This window comes from Anolis carolinensis, chromosome 1 (genome assembly GCF_035594765.1).
Source record: "Anolis carolinensis isolate JA03-04 chromosome 1, rAnoCar3.1.pri, whole genome shotgun sequence".
Classification (NCBI taxonomy): Eukaryota; Metazoa; Chordata; class Lepidosauria; order Squamata; family Dactyloidae; genus Anolis; species Anolis carolinensis.
This window is the reverse complement of record NC_085841.1, coordinates 65,576,742-65,598,321: the sequence shown is the minus strand read 5'-3', so window position 1 is coordinate 65,598,321 and position 21,580 is coordinate 65,576,742. Positions and strand designations below refer to the sequence as shown.

The following is a 21,580-nucleotide window of genomic DNA, read 5'->3' as shown; positions in this document are numbered from 1 at the left end:
GCATAATGATCCAAATCTCAGAAGTAAGGTATAGCTGGCATGATAATTGTTGTAATACAGCTGTTTCGCCATAGCGCTGATGTCATTCATTTTAACAAATGACTTAATTTGTAAACAATGAATAACTCAATGAACAGAGAGATTTCTAAATTCTCTTGGAGAAGATTTGAAGATCTGTAATTTCATCAAGGTGGGGAGTACAGTCAAACCTCCACATATGTAAGTTTAGCAGATTTGATTATTTGTGGATTTGATTATTGTCTCTAGGAACCTCTAAATTCTCCAGGGTGATTCTATAGTCAGTTTTCATGCAGCAGATTCTAGAGATTATTAGAGACTATTTCTCTAGGAATCTCTAGCTGATTTTATAGCCAACATTTGATGAAATTTCACTGTAGAAGGAGCTAGAAATTCCGAGAGAGGCATTCTCTCCGGTAAAAAGAACAGTGGTTTTTTAATCACTTTGTTTCTGTGCTCCTAAGTGACAGAAAAGTGGAGGGCCTACTGCACATCAAATGATTCCTAGCAGTTGGACAATCTTTCTGTTGATCTGTTTCTTGGTCAAACACTTTGTTGAGTCTTTCCTAAGTGGCATTGTCATGGGCAGACATCATATCACCTATGACAATGCCACTTAAGAAGGAAATCTGAGGAAAATCTTCCCTTGTTACATCTGAATGTATCAAGTTGTTATTGTTTCTCAAAAGAGAATACCAGGACACTGTTTCTCAGTTGGTTGACAACCAAAGAAGCAGGTCATCCACTTGTTTGGTCATCTTACTACACAGCCCTTTAAAAAACAAAAGAGTTAAAATGTATTATTCTATCCATAGTCCGATAGATAATTGCACTCAGCATAGGGTGGTTGTCTAATTTTCTGCACAGAGATGGTGTGTGTGTGTGTGTGTGTGTATGGTGTCCTTTAGCAACTGAACAAGTTAGTAATTCAATCTATATATATAAAAGAGTGATGACATCACGGCAATTCACAAAACAACAAAAGTACAGGCCCCCCAACCTCAAAATTTGACAACACAACCCATCATCCACGCCTCAAGGTTGATACAACAAAAAGAAAAGAAAAAGAAAGTCCTAATTAGAGGGAGAGCAATAATTTTTTTATCCAATTGCTGCCAGTTTAGAGGGCTAATCTCTGCCCACTTGGTTGCCTAGCAATTCACAAAACAACAAAAGTACAGGCCCCCCAACCTCAAAATTTGACAACACAACCCATCATCCACGCCTCAAGGTTGATACAACAAAAAGAAAAGAAAAAGAAAGTCCTAATTAGAGGGAGAGCAATAATTTTTTTATCCAATTGCTGCCAGTTTAGAGGGCTAATCTCTGCCCACTTGGTTGCCTAGCAACCAGCCAAGGGACAGCCAGGTTTCAGTTAGGGGACAGGCAGATATAGGCCTCACTGAGTCTTCTTCCACAGATTATCTAATTTGCACTGGATTATATGGCAGTGTAGACTCAAGGCCCTTCCACACAGCTATATAACCCATTTATAATCTTATATTATCTGCTTTGCACTGGATTATCTTGAGTCCACACTGACATATAATCCACTTCAGTGTGCATTTTATACAGCTGTGAAGAAGGGGCCTCAGATAATCCAGTTCTGAGCAGATAATATAAGATTAGAAATATACAGTAGAGTCTCACTTATCCAACGTAAACAGGCCGGCAGGATAAGTGAATATGTTGGATAATAAGAAGGGATTCAGGAAAAGCCAATTAAACATCAAATTAGGTAATCGTTATACAAATTAAGCACCAAAACATCATATTATACAACAAATTTAACAGAAAAAGTAGTTCCATGTGCAGTAATGCTATGTAGTATTTACAGTAGAGTCTCACTTATCCAACACTTGCTTATCCAACGTTCTGGATTATCCAATGCATTTTTGTAGTCAATGCTTTCAATATATCGTGATATTTTGGTGCTAAATTCATAAATCCAGTAATTTCTACATAGAATTACTGCGTATTGAACTACTTTTTCTTCCAAATTTGTTGTCTAACATGATGTTTTGGTCCTTAATTTGTGAAATCATAACTTTGTTTGATGTTTAATAGGCTTATCCTTAATCCCTCCTTATTATCCAATATATTCGCTTATCCAACATTCTGCCGGCCCGTTTATGTTGGATAAGTGAGACTCTACTGTACTGTATTTACAAATTTACCACTAAAATATCACAAGGAATTTAAAACACTGACTACAAAAACATTGATTATGAAAAGGCAGACTGCGTTGGATAATCCAGAACATTGTATAAGCGAATGTTGGATAAGTGAGATTCTTCTTTAATATGAAATAATTACTGGGATAGAATAATGCAGAACAATATAATCTCTAAAACCAGGACAGTAAATAAACAGGGGAATTCCACACAGGAAACAATCAGGGCCAGCTAACACCTCCCAACAAAGTATTCCCATCATCAAAGTCTGGCAAATCCTCTGTTTTCTCAGGGCCACAGACAGTAGAAGCACATAAAATATCGCAAACAACACCACTCTGAAAACAAGGGAATTCCAGACAGGAAACAATCAGGGCCAGCTAACACCTCCCAACAAAAAATTCACTCAGGGAGGAAACAGCCAGGCTTTAAAGCTGCAAGGCCATTACATCCTAATCATTTTTCCTAATTGCAGCATTCATACTTGCCTCCAACAAACAAAAAAAACCCAATCAGAAATATTGTATATTCACAACCTTTAGGAAATAATATCCCCTGATGGCACAGCGTGTTAAAGCGCTGAGCTGCTGAACTTCTGGACCAAAAGGCCACAGGTTTGAATTGGGGGAGCAGAGAGAGCCCCCACTGTTAGCCCCAGCTTCTGCCAACCCAGTAGTTCATAAACATGCAAATGTGAGTTCATCAATAGGTACTGCTCCGGCGGGAAGGTAACGCCGCTCCATGTAGTCATCCCACATGACCTTGGAGGAGTCTACGGACAACGCCGGCTCTTCGGCTTAGAAATGGAGATGAGCACCAACCTCCAGAGTAAGACACGACTGGACTTAATGTCTGGGGAAAACCTTTACCCTTGACCTTAACTACCACCAATTCCTCAATACTTTATTTCCCATAACACCAGACTTCGCCACAGCAACGCGTGGCCGGGCACAGCTAGTTAATGTATAAAGAAGTTTCACGTTTCTGCAGATCATCTGCCGAAAAAGATTCTTCAGTTTCATTTGGTTTTTAATATAATGGCACTTAAAAGATAGACATGTGACAACCTTACTTTTGATGTTAGTCCCTATTTCTTATCTTTTTAAAGAGAATGGAAAATCTACCTTCAAGAAGGGTTATAATCACTCACCTTGCTCCCAATATGCTGCCTAAATCTGCTTTTAAAAATAAAGCCAAGGTGAGTGCATTTGTTTTATGTATTTCTTATGTTATGGACACATCTTACTTTAATTTAGAATGCTGGTCTGTATAACTGTGCCTCAGATAGGTACATACCAGCATAACCCTTGGGATTCATCATATGAGTTGATTTTTCAGTATGGCATCTGAATGTCAAAGCAAATGTTGCTTTCACATTTGATAGGTATGGGTTGCACCACTCAGGATGGTTTGCTAGGGTTGTCAAAATGAGGTGTGAAGGAACTGTTCTTAGTTGTATTTTCAAGATATCTCTCCCACCCTTCCTTAGGGTAGATCATCATCATATCACTGGCTCTAAATATGACTTGAAAAGGGTATGCAATTAATGAGAGTATACTGCTACTTGTTCCCAATACCATTAAATGTTCCATGCATTATTTACTCAGGTTCTGCTGATTAATGAACTGCATTATGTATTTATTTTGTATGTCTTTTGTATATATTAATGTATTTTCATATTAATATATATATTACAGGTTGAGTATCCCTTATCTGAAATACTTGGCAACAGAAGTGTTTTAGGTTTTGGATTTTTTATTTGATTTTGGAATACTCGTTTTTGCAAATACAGGTTTGATTCATAGTTAAGGACAGGGGGTGAGTCAACAAGAAGTGAGAGAAATCTATCCCTTGGAAAGGAAATTCACTCCTGAAAGAGTTATCATGAGGTAACTCCACTAAAGGATTATCACCAATCCTTGTTTCCACAACGAGCTAATTTTTTCAAAATCCAGTTATCATAGGGACAGAAAGTGAGGTGAAATCTTCTGAACTGGGGAGCAGACAGCAATCAAATGCCACAAGGTTGTTAATCCTTCCCTGTGCTACACACACACATACTGTACACATACACATACATACTCTCTCACACATATTTGGCTGGAATTAGACTTAAAAGTGTACCTGTTCTGACTTATGTACAAATTCGGCTTAAGAACAAACCTACAGAACCTATCCTGTTTGTATGTCAGGCACTGTCTGTACACACATAAAGAGTTCATTTGAAGATGTAACCCAAGTATAAACATAAAATCCATATACACTTTAAACACTTAGCCTGCAGGAAATTTTAAGCAGAATATTTGTAATAATTTTGGGTTGTGCATGAAGTAAAATATGTGTATACTGAACCACCAGGAAGCAAAGTTATCATGATCTAGCCACACATGTGGACTATTTGGATTCTGTAATATTTTAATTTCAGAATTCCAGATAGCAGATGCTCAAACTGTTGCTTACTTTTAATGTATATGATCACCTGATATGTACTGCATGCTTATATCTCTCCCTTCCGTATCTAGCTATTTGTCTCTCTGTTGAGTTGAATTCTGAATGTACAGTATTACTGTATAATTTATTTGCATTATTTCTTTTAGATACTGGTCCTGATTCGAAATCCAAAGGACACACTGGTGTCCTTCTTTCATTTTAACAACAAGGTGTCAGTCTTCCCTACAAAAACATGGAATGAATTTTTCACAGATTTTATGAGTGGGAAAGGTACTTATATATTTCTTTTTATATATATATAAGTGTTAATCAGTCAGCTCCACCTTTTCACAGACACTTAAGCTAGCTACTTCACTTCACAAATGCTAGTGACTTTTTATTGTTGTTAAGGTTATGGTGACATCTAGACATGAATACATTTTACCCGGGGTGTCTTTGATGATGCTCTTAGACTCGTCCGATCGATGGAAAAAATGTTTCAATTCTCGTTTCTAAAGTAGGGGGTGCCGGTGCTTCGATATAGAAATTATTTCCAAATTTTTCACCCAAAATTTTCAGATATTTCCGAAAATTCATAATGATTCTTAATGTTTCTAAAATGGTGGATGCGCATGCGCAATCGCCAAAAAAAAAAGGAAACCGGGGGGGGGGACTTTTACAGGGCTCTCCCACCCTCATTTCTTGAGCTATCTTCATCAAATTTGGTACAGTGGGAGATCACATTCAACACTCTTTGCTCAACAAATTGCAGAACGTTTCCTGTCTCCTATGATTTTTGGCGAATTTTCATAACTTTTTATAATACACTATTTTTCAATATTTGAAGAAACCTGTTCCTGGTTTGAAAGTCTTATTTCCTGTTCAATTGGGTTCTTATCACTGTAAAAGTCCCTCTTTACCTGGCCCCCACCCTAAACTTTAGACTTAGGTTGTCCTAAATCCGAAATGACTTGAAGGCCCACAACAACAATCCCAATTAACTTGACTATGTCATCAGCTAAAAGCAGGCCAACACTTCCCATTGAAATACTTGTAAGTTTATATTGGTAAAAATTGTTCTTCATTTTAAATATTGTATTATTTCATATTTTTGCACTACAAATAAAATATGTACAGTGTGCATAGCAATTTGTTTATGTTTTTTCCAACTATAGTCTGGGCCCCCAACAGTCTGAGTGAATGCAAACTGGCCCTCTGTTTAAAAAGTTTGAAGACCCCTGATTTACAGTGATAGTACCATACAACTTGCTAGGTTTTTTTTCTTTTTCTTCAGTGAGCTGGGGGTCCTACTTTGACTTTGTTAAAGAATGGAGCAAGTACATTGATGATGAAAATGTCACATCCATAAGTTATGAGGAGCTAAAGGAGGTAAGGTTAGCAATGGCTCCAGAATATGAATGTCTATATGAATGTGTGAATGTCTATATGACACACACACACACACACACATACATGACATGGTCAAGACTGGGAAATTATAAGAATGTTTCATTTGGGCCTATTGATGTTCTCTTAGAAACCCTGAAGCTCCCAGTCTCACTTTGAAAAAAGGGCTTCAAAAGTGAAAAAAATCCACACAAAACCTCACCGATAAAGCCTCCCAAACTCCAAATTATGGAAAACAATTCTATTTTAATTGGTTTATAGAACCAGAAGTGATACAATGTCACTTCCTGCCACATGGTTGCAAAAATAGCTTCATAATATGGCATCTTAGTTTAGTAGACATAAAGAGATATATGAGGTACTCTGTGCCCATAACAGTTCATATCTATGAGAACTTTGGTCTGAAGACAGGTAAATTTCTCTTTCTTCATCTTCAGTGTAAACTTTATTTATTTTTAATTAAATTTTATTTTAAAATTGTAATACACTCACAATATACATTACAAATATATACACATAGACAACCTGCCACCCTCAGTACAGTTACCCCTCAACACGCCCCCAGTGCTACCTATCACCTTGGCTTCTGTCACTGATCCTCGTGGAGTGAATGCACATTTTATTTAATCCTCTGTACTTTTAGCTCAATAAATTCCTCTTGTTTTTATTTTTTTATTATTATTTTTTTTTACATTTTAAATTTTTATTAGAGTTTAACTGTATAGTACATATTTGGGAGGGGGGAAAGTTCGGGGGGAAAAGACAGGTAAGGAGAGGGAAACTTAGGGAACTAGGAAAGGTAAGCTAGGTGCAGGGGAAGGGAGAGGTGAAATGGGGAATTTGGGAAAGGATGGGGGGGGGAAGGCTAAATAGCACAAAGCAAGTTAAAGGAGGGAAAAAAGGTGGGAAAGGGGGAGAAAAGGGGGAAAGGGGGTTGTGGTGACTTCCGATCTCCCTTCTTCAAGTTCTTCATTGTTTCTTTAAATAATCCTCTAAGTATGACCAGTCCATCTCTTTCATCCTTCTACCGTCATTTTTCCTCAACATAAAAGTTAGCTTGTCCATATCTTTAATTTCAATCACTTTATCGATCCACCATTCTTTCTTCAATGGTTTCTCTGATTTCCAATGTTTGGCAATTACTAATCTGGCTGCCGTGATGAAAAAAGTGAAAAGTTTGTCTGTGTTAGCATCTACTTTATCATTTTGGTCATAAAGCCCTAGCAGGAGAAGCTCGGGTTTAAGTTCCAATTGTGTTTTTAAAATTTTATTACATTCCCCTAGGATCACTTCCCAAAATTTTTTAATTTTCTTGCAACTCCACCACATATGGATATATGAACCTGTTTGAACTTTACATCTCCAACACTTTGTATTAACATTTTTATACATTTTCCTAATTTTTTTGGCGTGAGGTACCATCTATGAATGGTTTTCAACCAGTTTTCTTTTAAGTCCGTGGAGTAGGTATATTTCATTTTGACCTGCCATATTTCCTCCCATTCCTGTATTAAAATTGATCTTCCTATGTTTTTGGCCCATTGAATCATCGAATTGGTAACTTCTTCTCTTTCAATTACCCAGTTCAGTAGTTTATTATACAATATGGAAATATTTTTCTTCTCCACTTGGAGAAGTTTATCCCAAAAACCTTGTTCCGTATCAAATCCAACTATTTTATCCTTTTTATATGCTTCCTTTAATTGCATGTATTGATACCACGATATATTCTTGTTTAACTTTTGTACTTCGTCCATCTCTTTTAATTTGGGAAGTTCCAGTTTCCCGGTCCCTACTACCAAAATCTCTGTATATGTGGGCCACTTACGCCAACCTAGTAGCCTCCTGTGGTTGGCTTCTAAAGGCGATAACCATGTCGGGGTTTTAAAATGAAAATATATTTTATACTTTCCCCAGGTTCTAAAGAGAGCCGCTCTTATATAATGGTTTCCAAACTGCTTTTCAATTTTGGATTTTTCGTACCATAGGTATCCATGCCACCCCCTTCTTAGTTCATGCCCTTCCAAGGTAAGTAACTTTGTCTTCTCCAATTTAATCCAATCCTTGACCCAATAAAGTGCGCTAGCTTCATGGTATAATCTCAGATCAGGGACTCCAAACCCTCCTTTATTTTTCGGGGAGATCATTGTAGTATATTTAATTCTGGGTCTTTTGTTCTTCCATATAAATTTCATTAAAACATTCTGCCAATCTTTAAATATTTTATTTTTCTTAATAATTGGAATATTCTGAAAAAGATACATTAATTTAGGCAGAACATTCATCTTAATGGTCCGCCCCAGGAGGCTGATGGATCCAGATGGACTCCTGAGGTCTCTTGGGGATCTTCCTGTTCTGGAGACTGGCGATCCTGTCGATGTCCTGGCTGATCGCTATAATAGTGAGCTGACTAGGGCACTTGACACGATCGCTCCCGAACACCCCCTCTCGCTGCGTAGAGTCACGTCAACCCCTTGGTTCACTGAGGAGCTGGCCGTGATGAAGCGTACGAGGAGGGGACTAGAGTGCATCTGGAGAAAATCTCAGGATGTGTCCGACCAAGCACGGGCTAAAGCCGCTATTAAGGCTTACTCCGTGGCTCTGCGAGCAGCCAGGAAAGCTTTCACGACTGCCCGCATAGCGTCTGCAGCCAATAGGCCATCGGAGTTGTTCCGAGTTGTTGGAGAGCTCCTGCGGCCTCCTGAGGCCCAGGAGCTTCCCGATGACTTGGCGACTCGGTGTAGCGATTTCGCACACCATTTCGCAGGCAAAGTTGCTCAGATACGTCATGAGTTGGACTCCAGCTTGACTGTGGTTTCAGCGGAGGTAACCGAGGCACCTGTCGGTTCCATCTTATGGGATTCTTTCCGGCTTGTTCTTCCTGATGACGTGGAGGGGAGTCTTGGGTCTGTGAGGGCGACCACTTGTGCTCTGGATCCTTGTCCCTCTTGGTTGGTTAAACTGGCCAAAGATGGGCTGTTGGAGTGGTTTGTGGCCACAATAAATGCCTCCTTGGGTCAGGGGTCATTTCCATCCTGTTTTAAGCAAGCGGTGGTAAAACCGTTACTAAAAAAGACCTCGCTAGACCCATTGGTTTGTGACAATTACAGACCAATCTCCAACCTTCCATTTTTGGGCAAGGTTCTGGAGCGGGTGGTTGCCACGCAGCTCCAGGAGTTCCTCGATGACACTGATTTTCTGGACCGCTCGCAGTCTGGCTTCAGGCCTGGGCACAGTACCGAGACGGCTTTGGTCGCCTTGGTGGATGACCTCCGCAGGGAGCTGGACAGGGGGAGTGTGACCCTGCTGGTTCTCCTGGATATCTCAGCGGCTTTCGATACCATCGACCATGGTATCCTTCTGGGGAGGCTCTCCGGGATGGGGCTCGGGGGCACGGTTCTGCTGTGGCTCCAGTCCTTCCTGGAGGGTCGTTCCCAGATGGTGAAGCTGGGGGACACCTGCTCTGACCCCTGGCCATTGACCTGTGGGGTTCCGCAGGGGTCTATTTTATCCCCCATGCTATTTAACATCTACATGAAACCGCTGGGAGAGGTCATCCGGAGTTTTGGAGGGCGTTGCCATCTCTACGCAGATGACACGCAAATCCACTATTCCTTTCCACCTGACTCCAAGGAAGCCCCTCGGGTGCTGAACCAGTGCCTGGCCGCTGTGGCGGACTGGATGAGGAGGAACAAGCTGAGGATCAATCCTGACAAGACAGAGGCCCTCCTGGTCAATCGTACGTCGGATCGGGGTATTGGGTGGCAACCTGTGCTGGACGGGGTTGCACTCCCCCTGAAATCACAGGTCCGCAGTTTGGGGGTCCTCCTGGATTCAGCGTTGACGCTTGAGGCTCAGGTGTCGGCGGTGGCCGGGAGGGCTTTTGCACAACTCAAACTTGTGCGCCAACTGCGACCATACCTCGTGAAGTCTGATTTGACCACGGTGGTCCATGCCCTAGTTACCTCCAGACTGGACTACTGTAATGCACTCTACGTGGGGCTTCCCTTGAAGACGGCCCGGAAATTACAACTGGTCCAATGCTCGGCAGCCAGATTAATAACGGGGGCAAATTACAGGGAGAGATCCACTCCCTTGTTTAAGGAGCTCCACTGGCTGCCGTTCATCTTCCGGTCCCAATTCAAGGTGCAGACCATCATCTATAAAGCCCTGAACGGTTTGGGACCCACCTACCTCCGTGACCATATCTCCTTCCATAAACCTGCCCGTTCCTTGCGATCATCCAGGGAGGCCCTGTTATCACCATTGCCTATATCCCAGGCTCGCCTTGTAAGTACAAGGGAGAGGGCCTTCTCTGCTGTGGCCCCCCGACTGTGGAACTCACTACCTACTGAAATCAGGCAAGCTCCCACTCTGTTAGCTTTTAGGAGAGAATTGAAAACATGGCTCTTCCGTTGTGCTTTCGGTGAGTAATTTCTGCCATATATCTCCGTATTACTCCCCTCCGAACATCTATCTTCTAGATTACCCCTTCCAAATGTCCCTGCCCATAGTGGAGCACTTCTCTGTCCCTCTCACTCCGGGTTTTATCTTTGTGCTCAAGCGGCCTGCCCTTGATTTATTGTTTTTTTTTTCTTTTTTGATTTCTTGATGTTCTGTTTATTATTATTTATTGTATTTTAAATGGTGTTATGATATGTTGTTTTTATATTTTATTATGTTGTATTGCTCTGGGCATGGCCCCATGTTAGCCGCCCCGAGTCCCCATTGGGGAGATGGTGGCGGGGTATAAATAAAGTTTTATTATTATTATTATTAATCGACGCTATTCTTCCCATCAGAGAGAGATTTAAACTGGTCCATTTCTTTAGATCCTGGTTAATTTCTGCCCATTTTGCCGTATATATCCAAATGCCCAAGTATTTAATTTTGGAGGGAGTTTCCAATCCTGAGATATCTTTCAGTTCTAATTGCTTTTCTTTAGACATATTTTTTGTGAGAATCATTGTTTTTTTTTGTGTTTATCTTAAAGCCTGCTACTTTTCCGAATTCCCCAATTTTATCCAGCCACCATAAAATATTCTGTCTTGGGTTTTCTATAATGCATATAACGTCGTCCGCGAAGGCTCTATATTTATAGTTTTGTTTGTCTATTCTAATCCCTTGTAACTTTTCATCTACATTAATCGCTCTGAGGAGTACTTCTAACGCAAAAATAAATATAAGCGGTGATAAAGGGCATCCTTGCCTCGTACCCTTTTCGATCTTAAATTCCTCTGATAAATCCCCATTTATTATTATCCTTGCCCGTTGCTCACTGTAAATACTATTGATGCCATTCTGGAATTGCAGACCCAAATCTAATTCTTGAAACAGTAGTTTGAAGAACTGCCAATTTAAATTATCGAAAGCTTTTTCAGCGTCTAAAGCCAGGAGCCCTACTTCTTTTTGTATATTTTGATCATAATATTCAATTGAGTTAATTATAGTACGCACATTGTCTTTAATGCTCCTCGATGGTAAGAATCCTGTTTGTTCTTCACTTATCCAATCCGCTAAAAATTCTTTTAATCTATTCGCTAATATTTTTGTAAAAATTTTATAATCCGAATTTAATAATGATATGGGTCTGTAATTCCGCACATCAGTCCTATCTGCTCCTTCTTTTGGGATCATTGTGATCCTTGCTTCCTTCCATGTATTTGGTACAATTCCATCTAATAATGCCCCATTCATAATTTTACTGAGAAATCTGATTACCTCCCTATGTTCAAGTTTATAAAATCCTCCTATAAAGCCATCTGGCCCCCCGGTGTTTTGTTACTTTCTAGTTTCCTAATTACCTTGAGTATTTCTTCTTCTGATATTTCTTTATTAAGTTTAAGTCTTTGCTCCTCTGAGATTTTGTCTAATTTCTGTTTTCCTAAATACTTCATTATCTCTTCAGGGTTAATACTTTCTTCCTTATACAATTTCTCATAGAAATTTTTAAATTCCTCCTTAATCTCTTTCTCTATAGTGTGTATCCTATTTTGTACTTTAATCTTCATAATTTGTTGATTTTGTTTCTTCTTCCTTATTAGCCTAGCTAGCCATTTGCCTGGCTTATTTGCATTCTCAAAGGCGTTTTGTCTAATCCATCTTAACTGACTAGCCAGTTTCTCTAATTCTAAACTCTTCATTTGTTTCTTTAAAAGTTCTAGACTTCTTTCTATCTTTTTGTTTTTAGGATTATCTTTAAACTCTTTTTCCTTTAAAATTATCTCTTTTTTAATTTTGTCCTCCACAGCTCTTTTCTTTTTCTTTTTCCATGCATCTAATTGAATCAGAAAACCCCTTGCTACTGCCTTATAGGCATCCCAGATATTTTGCGGGCTGGTCTCCTCATTATCATTTAGTTTAAAATATTCAGTTGTCATCTCATTAATCTGTTTTATATCTTCTTCTCGTTTAAGTAGGCTTTCTTTTAATCTCCAATGTTTAGGTGTCAGTTTTTTGTTAATTAGTAAACTTATCGGGCAATGATCTGATGTTTCTCTGGGGTGAATTTGTACATTGTGAATCTTAGGTAAGATCGATTTTGAAACCCAAACCATATCTATCCTTGCCCATGTCTGATGTCTACTAGAGTAGTGTGTGTAATCTAGTTTATCTGGATTGCGTTCTCTCCACACGTCTACCAGATCATATTCTTCTTTCAGCAAGAAGAGGTTTTTTGGAAGAACCCCTGTCATTTTGTTTCTTCTAATTTTTTCTGTTTTATCCAGGTGTTTGTTCAAAACACCGTTGAAGTCCCCAAATATTATTATTTGATCGCACTCAACCTTCTCTATATTTTCTCTTAATGTTTTCACAAATTTCATCTTTGGTCCATTAGGCAGATATACATTACAAAGGAGAATTTTACCTAGTATAGTGTCTATTAATACTGCGATCATCCTACCCTCGTTATCTTTAAATATTTCTGTCGTCTTGAACTCTTGATCGAAATACAATACTACTCCCCTTTTCTTTTCTTTATCTCCTGAAATAAATTCCTTTCCAATTCTATCATTCTTTAGCAAATAATTATATTTTTGAGAGATGTGCGTCTCCTGCAGGGCTATTATGTTATATCTTTCTTTACTTATTTTATTAAATATAATTTTCCTTTTCCTGGGGGAATTTAGTCCATTAACATTCTGAGAAAAACACTTTAATGACAGACTGACTTTACTCATCCTTGAGTGCTCCTTCCTCATCATCGATTCTGTCATCCTCTTCCGATGTTCCTTCCTCTGGATCCTCATTCGCTTCTGAGTCTCCTGCCATATCTAATTGAGCGATTGTTAGATCTTCCTCTCCTGGTGAAAAGAATCTTCTTTTCTTTGAATATTTGGGGAATTTCCCTCCTTCCGATTTTAAAGGTGAAGTTTCTTTGTTTATGTCTCTTTTGATTACCTTATACAAATCTTTAGCTTCCTGCTCAGATGTAACCCAAATTCTTTCACCTTTATATGTCGCCATCAATCCTTCGTATTTATCCCACGTGTACCTTATTTGGAGTCTCTTCAGTTCAGCTGTTAGAAAAAAGTATTTTCTCCGCCTATTAAGTGTCACTTTGGGAAATTCTTTCAAGATAAACACTTTCCTCTCTTTGTAGGTGACTGGGTTTATTGCATTTTTCTTCAAGACCTCGTCCCGGGTACTTTTTTTCAAAAAATGGACAATTACATCTTTAATTGCTTTATTCTTCCTGGTATAGTTATTTTGTATTCGGTACACCCTGTCAATCTGTCCACATGCCTCTTGCTCTGTACACTGAAGTATCTTAGCAGTTAATTGCGTGATCACCCAACCTATATTTTCCTCTGCTTCCTCCTGTACGTTTCTATATCTCAGCTGAAACTCCATTGTTTGTTGTTCCATTTTCTCTTGTGTTTTTTTCCAATTTTTTATTTTTCTCTTCCAAATTGTCGATTTTTTTTTGTAATCTGGAGTTTGTTTTCTCCAGCTTCCTATTTTCTAGTTTTAATTCATTAATATTATTTGTATTTTTGGTTGTTTCTTTTTTGATCACGCCTAACTCTTCTTTCAATTCTTTCTTTAAATCTAACATTTCTTCTTGTAGTATTTTGTGTTGGGAGTCTTGTTTAGCTGCTATTGATTTCATTTCTTTTTGTAGTAAGTCCTGTTTCTCCGAGATTTTCTGGATCTCCTGTAGAATATCTTTCATATAGTTATCTTCCGGAAGAGAGGATCTTCTAACACCAAATTTAAGGTCTCTCGTTTCCCTTGTATCTTTGTCTGTCTTTCCTTTAGTGGCGGTCATCTCGAAGGTTGCTGTTCTTCTATCTTAGTTGTCGTACCCGTCTCTTTGCGTGGATCTTCTAGGCTCCTCTGGGTCCTTAGATTTCTCAGAATGATGAAAGAAAAGAAAAAGAAAAAAAAAGAGAAAAAAGAAAAAAAGGGGGGGGGGAAGAATCTCGACCTCACCGCACACCCTCCGGCCCTCTAGCCCACTTATCTTCTGGCCATACGGGTAGCACAATCCCTTGTTTACTTAGTTACTTCAGAAGGTTGTTTGGTTTGGCGCTTCTAAAGGTCTAAAAATCTTAATAGGGTTTGGAGGTTAATTGTTATAATAAATGCTCTTATGCTTCAGGAAGGTCTTAAGGCTTCATACAGCTTCATACAGCGTCTCACCAATGATTGTATTTGAGTCTTTTCTCCTTCCTCCTCCTACCAAGGCAGACTCTTTTTTCCGTATTGAAGGCTGCTGAGTCACTCAGAGCCCTCCGTTCTTCTTTCCTTTCACTCGTTACTTTTGCTTATACTTGCTTTTACTTTCTTGCTTTCACGGGACTAGTGAGGGGCAGGAAGTCTGTTTATTATGCCCCTCAATTCACCTAGCTCATAGATCTATTACACTTCCTGTATCCGCTCCTCCCGGTCCGTCTCTAAATCGCTTCCCTCCTCTTCACATCCAAAGACATAAGCCTATGTGTAACTTCTTAACTTTTCCCTCCTATGGTTGAGACACTTCCGCTTCCTCAGCTCAACTCCACCCCCGTGTGGGAGTTTCTTTCACTGTTTAGGAAGAAGTTCAGCGTAGTCAAAACATTATGGCGCCAAGGTCAGTGACTATCTGCTCGTTCTTTCTTATATTTCCTTCTTTTCAAAACCAATTCCTCCGACCCTCGCCACTTATAAAATCCACATATTTCCACCGACAGACTTCTCCTGCAGCACCCACAGCGTGACTGTATTTAATAATAATATTACTTATTCCTCTATTAGCTTTAAAGTTGAGGATTCCACTCACTCACACTTTTCCGAACTGGATTCTTTCCTTTCCTTTCCTTCTGAGGGGCTGTTGGATTGTTCCCTCTTTTCCGTCTTTGTTTTGTTGGCAAGGCTTCGGCTAACAGCTCGTGCAGACATCCGCCCGCTTCCCGTTACTGACCCGCCAGCCCAGCTCCGCTCCGCCCCTCTGTCCCTCACCCTTGAGGGGTGGGAGACGTTGGGGTCTCTTAGGCTGCTGTGGCTGTAGCGTCTCCCCCAACTCTTACCGTGGGGTGAGAGGGAGCCTTTGCTCTACCAGATCAGCAAACGGTTGACCAATGAGAGCCCTCTCTCGGTCCTGCCTGTCGCCATCACCTGCCAACTGGAAGTCTCCCGGAAGTCTGTTTTTATTTCTTAAGACCTCCCTTCAAGTATGCTAAGGCCAGCTTCCAGTTTGTTTCAAAAGTTTCATATTTCAAATTGCTAGAAATCTTGGCCAACTGTGTGTAATCCCACAATGTATCCTTCCAATTTTTAATGCTTAATATTTTCTCACCCTTCCAATCTTTGGCAATCATAATGCGTGCAGTTGCAAAGCTGTACAGGCAAATTTCTCTTTCCGGCCGCTCTAATCTTTCTCTGAATATCCATAATAGGTGCATCTCTGGTTTGTTTTATTTTGTTATGGATCTTTTTTTTTTGTTTCCTTTATGATTCTTTTCCAATAAACCTGCACCAATTCACAAGACCACCATATGTGAAAAAAGTCCCTTTCTTTAGTTTACAACTGATTGTGAGTTATCTATTTTGACTACGAGAGCTAGGGTTGTATAACATTTGTAGAACATTTTATATAAGTTGTCTCTAATTGAAGCCACCATTGTAAATTTGAAGCCTTTGTTCCACAGGTTTTCCCAAATGTCAAAATCTATCTTCTTCTTCATTCACTCAGTCATTTCTGACTCTTTGTGATCTCATGGACCAGTCCATGCCAGAGCTCCCTGACGGCTGTTGCCGCCCCCAGTTCCTTCAAGGTCAAGCCAGTCACTTCAAGGATACCGTCCATCCATCTTGCCCTTGGTTGGCCTCTCTTCCTTTTCCCTTCCATTTTCCCCAGCATCACGATCTTTTCCAAGCTTTCCTGTCCTCTCATGATGTGGCCAAAATATTCATCTTTGCCTCTAATATCCTTCCTTCCAGTGAGCAGCCGGGCATTATTTCCTGGAGGATGGACTGGTTGGATCTTCTTGCGGTCCAAGGCACTCTCAGGATTTTCCTCCAGCACCAAAGTTCAAAAGCATCTATCTTCCTTCACTCAGCTTTCCTTATGGTCCAGCTCTCGCATCCACAGGTTACTATGGGGAATACCATTGCTTCAACTATGTGGACCTTCATTGCCAGTGTAATGTCTCTACTTTTCCCAAGGTTGGCTATTGCTCTCCTCCCAAGAAGTAGACATCTTCTGATTTCCTGGCTGCAGTCTATATCTGCAGTGATCTTTGCACCTAGAAATATAAAGTCTGTCACTGCCCCCACATTTTCTCCCTCTATTTGCCAGTTATCATTCAGTCTAGTTGCCATAATCTTGGTTTTCTTGATGTTTAACTGCAACCCAGCTTTTGCACTTTTTTCTTTCACTTTGGTAATAAGGCTCCTCAGCCACTCCTCACTTTCAGCCATCAGAGTGGTATCATCTGCCTACCTGAGGTTGTTAATGTTTCTTCCAGCAATTTTAACTCCAGCCTTGGATTTGTCAAGCCCCGCAAGTCGCATGATGTGTTCTGCGTACAAGTTGAATACATAGGGTGAGAGTATACAGCCCTGTCGTACTCTTTTCCCAATCTTGAACCAGTCTGTTGTTCTGTGGTCTGTTCTTACTGTGGCTGCTTGGTCTTTATAAAGACTTCTCGGGAGACAGATAAGGTGACTTGGTATGCCCATACAACCAAGCATATGTCACAGTTTATTATGATCCACAGATGTTTTTCTGAAACTCCCTGGCTTCCTCCATTATCCAGAGGATATTGGCAATTTGGTCTCTCATCCTTCTGCCTTTTCTAAACCCAGCTTGTACATCTGGCAGCTCTCGCTCCATGTATTGCTGGAGTCTGCCTTGCAGGATCTTGAGCATTACCTTACTGGCATGGGTAATAAGTGCCACTGTACGGAAGTTTGAACATTCTTTAGCGTTTCCCTTTTTTGGTATGGGGATATAAATTGATTTTTTCCAATCTGATGGTCATTCTTGTGTTTTCCATATTTGCTGGCATATGGCATGCATCACCTTGACAGCATCATCTTTCAAGATTTTAAACAACTCAGCTGGGATCTCGTCATCTCCTGATGCCTTGTTATTAGCAATGCTTCTTAAGGTCCATTCAACCTCACTCCTCAGGATGTCTGGTTCTAATTACTCACCACACCGTCAAAGCTATCCTCTATATTATTATCCTTCCTATACAGATCTTCTGTATATTCTCGCCACCTTTTCTTGATCTCTTCAGCTTCTGTTATATCCTTGCCATATTTGTTTTTGATCATGTCCATTTTTGCCTGAAATTTACCTCCAATGTTTCTGATTTTCTGGAAGAGGTCTCTTGTCCTTCCTATTCTATTGTCTTCTTCCACTTCCATGCATTGCTTGTTTAAAAATCATTCCTTGTCTCTTTTCGGTCAAAATCTATGCTTCTTCCTAGATCTTTTGCCCATGAAATCATGGTGGTTTTTACATGATTATCTTCCAGGTTGTAAAGTAGGGTATATTTGTACAATTTGGCTAATAAACCTTTTTTTCCCTTTATCTAATATAATTTCCAGTTCTGATTTTTTTTTTTAGGCAAATCCCCTCTTTTCATCCGTTTTAAATCTTCCATATAATTGGTGATAGTGAAACCAGTCTTTGATACCCAGTTCATCTTTTACCCTCAGTGCCCATTGGCCATTGAACCTGATAAGTAATCCCCCATATGTTCTTAAATCATCCTTAGAGGTTGGTTTTGCAATAGCTTCTATTGATCTCAGCCACAGGTGTGTTTTTGATTCAATACTTAACTTGTACCTGTTCCAGACATCTATTAGGCTTCCTGTAATTATGTTTATTAAAAGCCTTATTTAATCTCTCTCCTTCATACCATAGGTATACATGCCACCCACACCTAATCCCATGTCCTTCTAAATTAAGTAAGTTTATATTCTTGAATTTTATCCCATCCCTGAGCCAGCTCATGCAGGTGACTTCCTAGTAGGTTTTTAGGTCTGGTAAATTTAGTTCCCCCTCTCTTTGATATCAATTAAATTCTTGTAAGCAATTCTGGCTTTTTCCCTGCCCAAAGTGTAACATTTATTTAACAAAAGTGTATTGGGGTCGTGTAAGTGCACTACCAATGTAAAATTCTTAATATGCAATTTTCTCTATTTGCTTTTAACAAATACAGAATCCAAACTTAGAAATAAAAAGAATAGCTTCATTTCTTGGGTTTTCCCTGACTGAAGACGAGATTCAAAGCATTGTAGAAAAGAGCAGCTTCAAAACTATGAAACAAAGTGGACAAGAAATCCTTGGAACATTTGGAGATCTTCTTTTCCGTAAAGGTAATTTTTTAAGTGCCTGAGTGGGAAAGGGTACTAAAGTGGAGAGCTTTTAAGAATCTGTTGATAAAATTAAAAGAAAATGTGTATAAAGTCACATGGGGATGGTATACCACACCAATTAAATTACGCCAGATGGACAAGAAGCACAGTAGCCACTGCTGGAGATGTGGCATGCATAAAAGGACATATTTTAATTTATGATGGAAATGCCCCCAGCTGAAGAATTTTTGGAACAAGATATTTAAGGAAATTTGTAATATTATAGGACTAAACATTGCCCCAGATGCTAGATTAGCATTTCTAATGGATGCCACAAAGCTGAATTTAGAAATGAAAAAGAAAGAATTCATGATTATTCTCATCAGTGGCAAGACTTATAATTGTAAGGAATCGGAAGATAGTAACCAATCCTGCACTGGTAGCATGGTATGGGGAGGTATGGAACATAGCTTTAAATGACAAATTATCAATGGAAATGAGGGTACTTAGAGGGGAAATTAAAAGATCAGAATTTGATTTATATTGGTCGACTTTCATTAAATACTCCTTAGGGAATGACAAGGGAAAACAATACAATCACCTTGGACAGGAGTTTTGGATATGACAGTTGTTTATCTGTTTACTTATATATTTATGGTGAAGTTAATGATACTTGTTCAGGCCTAGGCGGTGACTCTAAGTGTTTGTAAAATCCACATTATTTTGTATACTGTTTATAATGAATGTTGTTAATGTAAGTGTAAAAACAAATTTAAAAAGGAGGAGGAGGGAAGGGGTATAGAGAAATTGCCTATGGCCTTTATAGCTCTCAATAAAATTGTAAAGGCAGAGACTCCCATTTTATAGTATTTTTATACATTTAACCACTTCTTAAACCTGTCGTTTAAATGCTTACAGGATCTGTTGGTGACTGGAAAACTTTGCTCTCGGAATCCCAGAATCAAGAAATGGATAGCAAATTTGAAGAGTATTTAGCTGGAACTAAATTAGGAGCACGAATAAAGTATGACACTTACTGCAAAACCTGAGGAGACAGTTTTCACCTCCCTCTCACTGAAGACCTTTCTATCTGCAGAATTGCTTCTTGAACTGTTATTTGTGTTAGCTTTTAAAAATTTCTTCTCAGGAACTAGATCTAACATCTTAAATTGTGAACAAGTCACTTTCCCTTTTCTTTCTGTAAAACTGGAAATTGATAGGTTGGGAAGGCAGCTTTGGGGTTGCATTGCCATTTTCATTCTCCAGTATGCCCCTTATCCCCTAAATTTAACTCCCCAAAAACCCAAGATGAAGTCCAAATACCTGGAAGGAACTACTGAACACTTGGAAAATCAAATAGGCATGGACATTTTTAGTGCTGTCTGGTTTGACAGTGCTATCAGATATCCTTTTATTTCGCCAGTTGTGAGAATATTGAATAAAAATAAATTCTTGCTTTTCACAGGGATTTCTGAAAGATCTTCTTAGATTGGTTGTCACTTCTGGTATGTTTTTTTTTCTGGTATGTTTTAATCTGATTATTAGTTACTGATAATTTGTTTCTTTTTGCACTGTTAAAATACTATTTTAATTGTCAGTTGTTTCCATTTGGCTTCCTAATGCTCCATTCTTATACTAGAGATGCAAGATATTTTATATTTCCTGTTTGAGTCACTAATTAAGTACCTTTTGAAGGTCATATTATTGCAACCATGTCTGTTTAATTTTTCTTCAACAATAAAATCTGCTTAGATTCCTCTAAAATTAAAGGGCACATTTGGTTTTTAGCATCCATGTTCTGTCCAGAATTACAGCCATGGTCAGAATTTTCTACTAACTTTCAACTACAACAGAGATTGTAATGTCTGTGTATGGAAAAACACCCGGGAATGGACAATGCCCCTATTAAAACAGCTACACTGGCTGCCGATAAGTTGCCAGGCCCAATTCAAGGTGCAGGTTATGACCTATAAAGCCCTAAATGGTTCGGGCCCCACCTATCTCTGCAATCGCATCTCCCCCTATGTATCTGCACGGACTCTTAGATCTTTCAGGGAGGCCCTCCTCTCGCTCCCACCACCATCTCAAGTGTGGTTGCTGGGGGTGAGGGAGAGGGCCTTCTGGGTGGTGGCCCCACGCCTTCTGGAACATCCTCCCCAAAGAGATTGATTGTGTTGTGAACCACTTTGAGTCCCCCCAGGAGGGAGAAAGGCAGCATATAAATGCAATAAATAAATAAACATACAGGGGGCAATATTCAGCTGTTTGGAGTCTCTGAGGACTGTACAAGTCTGTTCAGCAAAAGAAAAATCCAAAATTCCTCATAAGATGCTATGTATAAATGGTACTTTTCCATTATCTGGGAGGATGCCACTAGGGAGTGCTAGAGAAAGAAGGTTAGTTCATTTTATCGAGGTTGAGGGTGGGTTGAAGGAGGAAAACCATTTCCCCCTGTTTTCCTGTTATTCCCCCCACCCATGTCCCTGTTGTGGAAACAACCCTCTTTTTTGATATGGGAAGAGGGGATGGGGAATAAACAGTGAAAATGGGAGGAATGGTTTTCCTCCTTCAACTTCCCCCCTCTAAAATGGACTATCCTTCTCTCTCTAGTGCTCCCTGGTGGCCTCCACCCAGATAATGAAACAGTACTGTTTAAATAATGTTAAACAGAGTAATGCTGGTGATCTTTGCTTCTTCCAGAATGCTTACATTTATCTGCCTATCTTCCCAAGAGATTTGCAGAATTTTTGAAGGCA

General features: G+C 39.5%; 1 protein-coding gene across 1 annotated transcript; it reads left to right on the top strand.

Moving 5' to 3' along the window:
• Positions 1-910: 910 nt before the first annotated feature.
• Positions 911-20,882, top strand: LOC134297713 (sulfotransferase 6B1-like). Its single transcript, XM_062976035.1, has 5 exons — positions 911-3,390; positions 4,790-4,913; positions 5,917-6,011; positions 18,689-18,845; positions 19,743-20,882. Exons 1-5 carry the CDS (start codon positions 3,304-3,306, stop codon positions 19,871-19,873), a joined length of 594 nt encoding a protein of 197 aa, XP_062832105.1. The 5' UTR covers positions 911-3,303; the 3' UTR covers positions 19,874-20,882.
• The last annotated feature ends 698 nt before the right edge of the window (positions 20,883-21,580 follow it).

Coding starts and splice junctions, on each gene's coding strand:
- LOC134297713 (XM_062976035.1), top strand. CDS start 3,304: ATGGAAAATCTACCTTCAAGAAGGGTTATAATCACTCACCTTGCTCCC. Junction 3,391..4,789: donor CTTTTAAAAATAAAGCCAAG/GTGAGTGCATTT, acceptor TATTTCTTTTAG/ATACTGGTCCTGATTCGAAA. Junction 4,914..5,916: donor AGATTTTATGAGTGGGAAAG/GTACTTATATAT, acceptor CTTTTTCTTCAG/TGAGCTGGGGGTCCTACTTT.